The sequence below is a fragment of the Lathyrus oleraceus genome, chromosome 1, assembly GCF_024323335.1.
Source record: "Lathyrus oleraceus cultivar Zhongwan6 chromosome 1, CAAS_Psat_ZW6_1.0, whole genome shotgun sequence".
In the NCBI taxonomy this organism is placed as follows: domain Eukaryota; kingdom Viridiplantae; phylum Streptophyta; class Magnoliopsida; order Fabales; family Fabaceae; genus Lathyrus; species Lathyrus oleraceus.
Window position 1 is genome coordinate 385,994,334 of NC_066579.1, and position 10,457 is coordinate 386,004,790.

The following is a 10,457-nucleotide window of genomic DNA, read 5'->3' on the forward strand; positions in this document are numbered from 1 at the left end:
AATAAAAAAAACAATAACCATCTTGCATTACCACATGCACTGCATACAATAAACACACATAACTTTCCTGTCAAATCAGGAAGTTGCATATCAAAAAGCTCTCTCTCTCTCTCTCTCTCTCTCTCGCAAAAACGAGAAGTTTTCGTTAACATGCACCATATGCATACATAACATAGTATTTTTCGTCAACCCTTTGACGATGACAAACCCTTTGACGATGTCACTCCATAGTGAAATATCTTTCCGTCAACCCTTTGACGATGACAAATTCTTTTCCACCAACCCTTTAGTGATGACATTCTTTATTTCTTTCCGTCAACCTTCTGACGATGATAGATTCTTCCCGTCAACCCTTTGATGACGTCATTCCGTAGTGAAGTTTCTTTCCGTCAACCCTATGACGATGGCAGATTCTTTCCATCAACCCTTTGATGATGCTACTCCATGGTGAAGTTTCTTTCCGTCAACCCTTTGAAGATGATATTAAATATATAATTTATTTTCCATCAACTCTTTGATGATGTCACTCCATGGTGAAGTCCTTTCCGTCAACCCTTGGATGATGACAAATTTCCTTTTCGTTAACCCTTTGACGATAACAAATTTTCTTTCTGCCAACCATTTGACGATGTCAATTTCTCTTTCTGTCAATCCTTTGACGATAACAGATACCTTTTCATCAACCCTTTGATGATGATATTCTATAATAAATTATTTTCCATCAACTCATTGATGACGATGTTCAGTATCTCCCATCAACCCTTTGATGATGATATTCCCCAACCATCTCTCATTGGAAACAAAAATAAAACCCTACAAAAATCCAATTACCCAGTCGCATTCCCACATGCATCACATGCATTAATTCATGCATAATTTTCCTGCCAAAACGGGAAGATTCAAAACACAATCATATCAATCACCATCATGTCTATACATAGACTTATACAAAATAAATCAAAAATCATTCACATTCCTGCATGCACATCTAAAAATCCCCAGCAATCACATACTTGCATACATCTCATGCATCATTCCATTCATAGTACTTCTACCCATGTCATACAAGACATTAAACGTAACATAAGTTAGGATCCAGGGTCAATCATATGTATCCCAGACGTTCCTCATTTAAGTCGATGAAATTATTACCCCGTATGTGCTCGTGGCATTATTTCCCAGCAAGTTATTCTTCAACTTTATGGTTGATAATGATATTCCCAGTGCTTTTGCTATCATTGCTCCTCAAAAAAAGGTCACCCTAAAAGTCTCTTATGAGCTTTTCCTCTACATAGCTTTTTCTAGTAAATCTCCTCCAAATGGAGTCTCTCTGAACTATTTCCCTCAACAAATGAACGTTTGAGATACTGCTTCATGGATTCGGAGAATCTCATATGTTGTTTGAGATACTACTTCGTTGATTCAGACAATCTCGTCTGTTGTTTGAGATACTGCTTTGTTGATTCGGAGAATCTCGTCTATTATTTGAGATACTGCTTCGTTGATTTGGAGAATCTCATATGCTATTTGAGACACTGCTTCATTTATCTGAAGAATCTCATCTATCTGTTTGAGATACTGCTTCATTTATCTGAAGAATCTCATCCATTTGTTTGAGATATTGCTTCATTAGTCTAAAGAATCTCATTTATTCTTAGAGATATTTCTCTAGTATCCTCAAAGAGTCTTAGATGCAATTGAGGTATCATTCCCTTATTGGAATATCACGATTATATCATGTAAGATACTGCTTCGTTGATCCTTAGAGAATCTCGTGTGTTTAGTTCAAGACATTGTTCTGTTAATGTTCAAAAAATTCTAGATACAGTTGAGGTATCATTCCATTATTGGGATATCTCGATTATGTCATCCAAGATATTATCCTGACGATGCTCAGAGAGTCTTGATTGTTTCATTTACCTTATGATAACTGTTCTCATTATATTTCTCACTGCATTTTCTTTCCGCATTTCTTCCTTGTATCTCGAAGGACAAAATTCGGGTCTTTTCATATTTACTCATCTTCCACAATGAATGTACGAAGACCGTTGTCATTCATACCTTCTGGTTCAAGGTGATTAAATAGGGGAACTGTCATACCCCAAATTTGTCAGGATATTTCAAATTTATTTGATACATGTCCATTTGTCAAGTTTTTTTTAACCATATGCATTTTTATCATCAAACACAATCACCATAATCATGCATATATGCATTATAGTACAAAAGTCAACATAAAGTCAACATTTTACATGTTGAAGAAATTGACTAAAATTGCATTTTTTCATTATGCATTTTGAAAAAAATAAATTCATGATCATTTGATTTATCATCAAAATATCCATTTGAATTTTATTAATCATTTTCATGCATTATAAAATAAAAATAAATGTTTCTAGAAGGTCCAAAATATCTGTCATTTATTACTTTATTATTTCATTCATATATTACATTATTATTCCATGCATATATTACATCATTATTCACTATTTAATTAGATAAGTTTCTAGAAGGCACTCACACTCTTTGCATAATTCTTAAACTATCATTTCTATAGCCTATAAATAAACCTCATTTCATTCACAAATCACACCATCAATCATTCAAAAAAACTAAGACATAATTCTCTTCATTTTTATTTTCAATTTATTTTCAAGTCATTTCTTTCTTTTTATTGAATAGGTACACTCTTATGTTGCTCTTTATTTAATTCTCTTGCATTTTTACTCTTCCTTCCTTTATTTAGTACCTTAACCATCATCATTTTGCATGAAAACTCAATTGATTTTAAATCAAGAGTTAAAAAATGTTCTTGAACCTCCATGAGTAAAAATGATTAAATGTGATTTACTTTTTCTTTATTTAATTTTCTTTGCATTATTATTTTTGCTACACTTAATTAGTACCTTAATAATCATCATTTTGTATGAAAACTCAATTGATTCAAAATCAAGAGTTTAAAGTGTTCTTGAACCTCCATGAGCAAAAATGATTCAGTATGATTTAATTTTTGTTTGTTTAATTTTATTTGTATTAGTATTCTTGTTGCATTTAATTAATTACCACTATTTTGTATGGAAACTCAATTGATTCAAAATCAATAGTTTAAAGTGTTATTGAACGTCCATGAACAAAAAGGGTAAAATGTAAATGATGTTTGTTTTACATAAATAATGTATCCAATAACTTTCCAACATCACCCCGAGCATGAATCTATGGTTCGTTTGTCATGAGGATGAATAAAATGGTTAAATCAAACAAATATATGTTGTTGCATTTTTATTAATTTTTAGATTTTTTTTTGTTTATTTGCTGATTTTGAATACACCATTATGTTCGTGAGATCGAGTAAATAATTTTTCATTATTTATTTGCTTAATTCCGTGAAAAATTATGAAAGTTATGGTGTTTTTACATTTTCGTTGGAACCAATTTTCTTCTATTTTTGTTGCTACGAGAATAATAATCAAATATGGAGTTGGAGAAGATAAAGTCTCCCTCACATCTCCTAATTGCTCAATGCACCTTTATGAGACTCTCTTCTTTGGACATAGAGCATTTTCCTAGCCACACCACTAATTTTTAGCCTATTTTTGTCTTTTATATAAATTTTTTATTATTATTTATTATTACTGCTTTATTGATTTATTTATTTTTCTTTTTTTTATTTCCTTTAGTTTTTTTATAATTCTTTTACCTCTTGCATTGATAGTGTGCCTCTCTTTTTTATTATTTCTTTTACCTTTTTTATTGCTTTATTTTTTAGTTTATTTTATTGTATTTTTAGTTGATGCATAATTGTTAATCCAAAAAACAAAATGACCATTAAAATTAACCTTTCAAAAATAATCAGATAAAAGGTATTTGATCAACATCAAGTATATTTTTCAAAATCCCCGAAGCTTTTTTCTTTAATAAGCACCTCATACCATTTCAAACTATTTCACAAACCATTTTTACTAATGTGATAAAACACTCGATTAACATCAAATTTCTCTTCCACTTTCTCAACTCATTAAAACTATTTTTTTAATCAAGTACGAAAAAAGAAGGTCCTTGGAGTCTCGCATTCCTTAAATCTTCGAATGAAGGCTCTTGAGGCACACGTCTTAAATTAAATTTGCATTCACTATTTCATTTCTAAAACAAATAATAGTTTGGACAAAAATGGGTCATTGGAGTCTAGCATTCCGGTGGAACCTTTGAACAATATTTTGAATGTTCATTGTCCATCAAATAGTTTTATGAATACATTGAATGAAAAAGGTTTTGTTGAAGTCTAGTATTATGAAAATACCCTGATTCATTGGTTCCAAGGCTCACGTCTTGTTCTTACCGAATATTCTCCATTCACTTAAAAATCATATAACACATCAACTTTAACTTATTGTCTTGCCCCCGCGTGATTGAAACCATTTCCACAAAGAACATTGCTTAATAATTTCTAATGCATATACAAACCAGCACTTAAGTCTCCTCTGTGAGCATGCAAGCAAATGTTTAACCGTTAGAATGCGATCTAAGCACTTGTTCATTAAAACACATTCAACCTATCAAACCTCTTTTCTCACCTCCGTGCGATCGAAAACCTTTTCAGAAAGAACATTGTTCAATCCTTTCTAACGCGCATAACAAACTAGTGCTTAAGCCTCCGCCGAGAATAGACAAGCCAACGTTTAGCCTTTAGAATGCGATCTAAATAGTTGTTCATTAAAAAACACCAATAAATCGTAGTTCCAATAACTACGAATGCTCTGACTTCCTTATTGCACTATAAGGATACGTAGGTACGAGATTGCGAGATCTTAGCGAACACACTAATAAAAAACCTCCATTTTCCCTTCTGAGGTTTCCATTTTATCGATATTTTCCTATTCCTTCATTGGAATAAATAAATTTCGGTGACGACTCTGTTCGAATCATTTTTCCGCGACCATCGCAAGAGATCGTATTTTTCGAGATGCGACATCCATGTAATGACTTAAATATGTTATTTTCTAATGTTTCTAATTGTGTTGATGTTCAGATTATTCATGATTATAATTGTTTGATTGTGGTTCTTGATTATAATTGTCTAATTGTAGTTCCACATGTTCCATTGTTGTCTTCACTTTTTCATATTAGGTTGATTTACTGCATTGTCTATGAAGCCATGTGATGCCCCTCTTGGTTCATCTCATGTAGTTGTGCATGTCTTTGTTCATGTGTTTGTGTTTGTTGTGTTCCTGCATTAGATCTACCTGTCAAGCTTCCTGCATCGGCGTGGATTCAGTAAATGCATAATGTCTTGCATAACATGTTGCAGTACCCTTGATGTACCTCAAGTTGAAATATTCTCTGCCTCATGACTCTTTAGTTAGACATGTTTAATGCTTTTTATCTCCTTATTTTTCCTAGTTGAATGAATTCTGTTACAACTTTGTATTTAATGACCTATTATTAGTCAATTAGTACATAATTCCAATAGTTTTTTTGCATACACTTTTGACATAGAATGCATAACCATCTCTTTCCACCTTAACTTCATCAAAGATTTTGGATGATAAATCTATGTCCACCATAATTCATGCATAATGCCAAAATGTGTTTTTCTTTTTTTTCTTTCAAATCATCGATTAATAGAGTGTTCTCACACCACTAGAAGTTTTGGATAATGTCTTATGTTGCCAATATTTCAGCAACAAATCCATAAACCTTTTCCAAACTTGAGCATGTGTTTGTTTTTATGTATATGTATTAAAATCTGGCTCCCACTTGGATAATCATAAGAATTCTGGTTTTTAATTGTAGGTACCCAGGGACTAAGTTTTTTTTATCCTCTATTGTTTGGAATTGAAAATCATAGAATCCTTTTCCCAATGACATGAGTTTCCAAGGTGCAGAATTTATTTATTAAGAGTGCAATTTGATTGATAATTTCTTGTTGTTAAAGGCTCGTCGTCTTTGTTTGCAACAAGTCTACCATGATGATAATTTTGCATCCAATTACTCTCTTTATGTATTTATCATGTGAGATTTTAATGCAACTTGAGTCTCCCTTGATTGAGAATATAAATATTTGGACAATTGAATAATGCTCCGTGTTTAAATTATTTGCATAAAGAATTATGTCTTGATATCTGTATACACATGTCTGATACTTGGTTGCGAGTCCATGCAGTACCACCTACAGATGAGAGACGGTGACGGCGACAAAGGGCCATAAAACTCTCTTGCGACGACTAGGTTTCAAAACCTAACCAAACTTTGAAGTAAATTTTTTATTATTTAAATATAATTCCATAAGATAAAGTGAGGTAGAGATAAAGATGTAAATTGATATCCACGGGGACAAATAGTATGATATATGTGTCTGCTGTTCCGTTGGATAAATATGATATCAGTATTTGTCCCATATTTGTGCGGGTATCTGCTAAACAGATAATCCACGGATTTTAAAGTATCCATGAATATTTATTGATATCCATGTATAATATTTTTTCTAAAATTATTTTTTGAAAAAAATATTTTCAAATTTCTTTTAAAGACATTTATTATCACATATTATCTATACAATTTGCTCTTATTTTAACAATAAAATTTCATTGCATTCATTTCCTTCCTTTTCACCAAAATACAATAACATCTGAACATAATATTCTTACATTTTATTTTTAACAAAAATATTAAAGATAGATATTGAAGAGAGGACGGTAGAGAAGTAGGAAGAGGGGCACCGATTGGAGGAGGAAGAGAGGTATTGGTTGATTCGATGATATAATTGTTGAAGGGAGGTATAAAGTATAGAAGGAATTTAAATATGAAATGACCAATATAATTTGTATGAGATGACTAATATAATTTGTATGAAATGTTAAAAAAAATCTTTAAAAAACTATAAAAGATAATATAAAAATATTATTTTTTTAAAGATGAAAAGACAAAATATAAAAATTAATAATATTTAAATAATTTTTATAATTAATTAATGGATATGGAGATTTATGGGTACCAATATTATTAGACTTATATCTATATCTATTAAAAAAATATATTTAGATATCTATTTATTATATATTCACAAATATGTATTAAACAATCCGTCTCATATCTTTGGTGGATTTTATTCATTGATGTCAACGAAAACTGATTTTTTTTCATGTTTAAGTGGGAAGGAAGAAACTTCAACTATCAAATATCTATCCGGTAAAATAAAGTATCGTCAAACTCCCTAATATATCATTTCTTTATAAAAAATTATACTACCAAAATTGCATATTTATAATTAACAAATATTAAAAAAAATTGAAACTACCTCTTTTTACCATCTAATTCATTTTTCACTTTTTACTTTTAATTTTTCCACTCTTCATTTTCTTCTCTTAATTCACATTTTAAATTTCGCTCACATTTCTTTTTCTCACACTTTCTCATTTTCATTTTCATTTATTCTCTCTTTATTTTTATTTTTCTTATTGTATTTTTTAAGTATAAACAAAATAATTTGAATCTCTTTTTAATATAATGAAGAAGAATATAGAAAAATATTGAATTTTTAAAACACAATTTATATAAAAAATATTCATAATTTATATCATTATTGTTCGTTTTAAGTAATTCATTAGAAATTGACATATATATTTAAATATATTGTATACCCTATTAAATTGGATATCTCTCAATAACAGTAAACACAATTAATTTTTTATTTCACGAATTATTATCATGACAATATCTAACTTTATTTTAGATATAAATTTTTTATTTTCAAATATGATTTTTTTTTCTCCATCTCATAAGTCTTTTCTTTTATATGATTATTTAATATAATTAAGTTTATATGATAATTGTTCATTTTATAATTAAGTAACAAATTATAAATTGACAGATGTATCTAAAAATATTGTGTATTTGATCAAATTGAATATCACTCAACAAAGATATACAATGCTAACTTTTCATTTTAACGGGTCATTGAATAATTTTTTTTTCATTTTAAATTCAAGTGTATCTAAATATATTTTTATACAGTAGGACTCACGGATATCTTGTTAATTCCCTTACAAAATAAGGGACAAGGTTTTGCTACTTCGAATTTGCTACTTTAGTGACTTTCTCTCTGCAGCTCTAAGTATTCCTCTCACTAGTTAAAATAACATATTTTAATTACTCATTTTTCTACTAAATACACCAAAGTACCAAAGGCATGAAATAGTAAAGTTAGCCAATCCTCTCCCCAAAATAAGGGTAGAGAAAAATGGAGAAGTGTCATGAATAGATTCTTGTGTTTGGCCTATTGACACTCTCTCACTCTCACATTAAACTCACAAGTGCTTCTCTTGTCTCTTTCACACTTTTTTTACATTTCCAAGTCAGTCTCTCACGTGCTCCTCAAAAACACTCTCTCCCCCTTTCACACCTTCAATACCCTTTTCGTCTTTTCTTCCTCACTCCCCTTTCTCTCTATAGTTACCAAAACCAAAAAGCAATTCATAATATCATCACCCTTTTCACTAACAAAAAGAAACTAGTAAAACTAAAAGTAAGCCTAATCATTCATCCATTTTCATAATCCTTCCGCTTTGGAAACAATGAAAGAAGAAGATGTAACTAGTGATGGATCAATGCAACAATATTGCATTAACCATCCTCATAGAAAAAACCCTGGCGGTATATGTGCTTTTTGTCTTCAAGAAAAACTTGGTAAACTTGTTTCTTCTTCCTTCCCTCTTCCAATGACTCCTTCTTCATCTTCTTCCCTCTCTCCTCCTCCTTCTTCTTCACCTTCTTTCAGATCCCAAACTCTTCCAGCTTCTTCTCTTAATTCCCTCTCTCTCCCTCCAACTTCCACCAAACATGACCATCAAACGCGTTCGCGTCTACCTTTTCTCTTACCAAACAAGAACAAAAAGAAGAAACCTTCTTCCATCAACATGGACATAAACATAAACTCTTCATCTTCATCTTCTGCAAATGTTAGTTCTGATGTTGTTTTCAAGCGTAGCAAATCCATAGCCAGTGCCACACCCAGAAGAACCAAGTTTCTTGATGATGAAGTAGAAAATGGAGATTTCAAAACCAGAAAAAGGAACCGTTTTTGGTCTTTTCTCTATCTTTCATCTTCTACCAAACAACAACCCTCTAGCTCCTGCAGCAAGAAAATGGAAGAAAAAAGCTGCAGCATCGACGGTAACAGTAGTGCAACGATCTCATCTCTGAAACCGAAGTTTTGTCCTTCTGTAGGAAGAAACTGTGACATGGTAGTTGAAGAAGAAGAAGAGGAAGAAGAGGAAGAAGAAGAAGCTTCTGGTTCAAGTTCCGGTTCTGGTTCTGGTTGCTGTGAACAAGAACAACGCAAGGTTTCAAGATCTAGATCTGTTGGATGTGGCAGCAGAAGCTTCTCCGGCGATTTCTTTGAGAAATTCTCAACTGGGTTCGGAGACTGCACTCTAAGAAGAGTTGAATCTCAACGTGAAGGCAAGGCTAATAAGGTAATTCCATCTTCTTGTTCTTCTTCTGCTGTTGCTGCTACTGGAAATAGAAATATTCAACACTGTATGAAAGATAGAGTGAAGTGTGGTGGAATATTTGGTGGGTTTATGATGATGAATTCATCTTCATCTTATTGGGTTTCTAATGGTGAGGATGGAAGAACTAGAACTAGTAGTTGGGGTTGGGCACTTGCTAGTCCTATGAGAGCTTTTAGCAGTAAAAGCAGTTCTAAAGATAACAAAAGCACTTCTGAGAAGAACAATACACCAAATTTATCTGCTGTTCCTTCATTGCTTATTGCCAGAGGCTAAAATCTTAAAGGGGTCAATTTTAATTAGAAGACACAAGTTTGATTAATTCATACTACCTCTTTGCTTGCTCTATGTAATGTGTTTATTTTGTGGATGAATCATAATTTTTCTTTCATTGGTAATGTAATAGTTTTATAAGAAGAAACAATTATTTTGATACTTGAATGAATGTGTGAGACATTGTCACAATAGTTCAAGAATAGATCAAAATTATGGTTTCCTGTTCCAATTCTTTATGTTGTTTTTGGAGGGGAATTGGAAAAGAAAGTCTGATATCATGTGATTTGTTTGTTTTACTACTTAAGAATTTGGATGTATGTTGTATGTAATTTAATGTTAGTTTATGTAATGTATAATCACTATTCACATGCATACACATGTTTTGAGCAATTTAGGCAGAATGTGGAAGATATATAGAATCAATCTAGACCATGTTATGGCTATGCAACTTAGATGAAGCAGTTTTATAATAGTAGTAATCTGTGGGCTTGTTATTAAATGGTCAAGAGTCAAATGGATGAACATGTGAGTGAAAGTGGTCCCCTAGATTGTGTTGAGCAACAAGATCTTGTAATCACTGGTAATTGTAACATTTTTGTAGGCTTTAGCATGGAACTGCTGGCAGGCCTATTAATGCTAATATTTTAGACATTTTGTTTGACCTATTCCACATGC

At 31.4% G+C, this 10,457-nt stretch overlaps 1 protein-coding gene across 1 annotated transcript; it reads left to right on the forward strand.

The window, feature by feature from the left end:
- Positions 1-8,249: 8,249 nt before the first annotated feature.
- Positions 8,250-10,126, forward strand: LOC127073146 (cell wall protein RBR3). The gene has a single exon (XM_051014272.1). It carries the CDS (start codon positions 8,571-8,573, stop codon positions 9,780-9,782), a length of 1,212 nt encoding a protein of 403 aa, XP_050870229.1. The 5' UTR covers positions 8,250-8,570; the 3' UTR covers positions 9,783-10,126.
- The last annotated feature ends 331 nt before the right edge of the window (positions 10,127-10,457 follow it).

Excerpts from the sequence above, each read along its gene's own strand:
- LOC127073146 (XM_051014272.1), top strand. The coding sequence starts at position 8,571 with ATGAAAGAAGAAGATGTAACTAGTGATGGATCAATGCAACAATATTGC.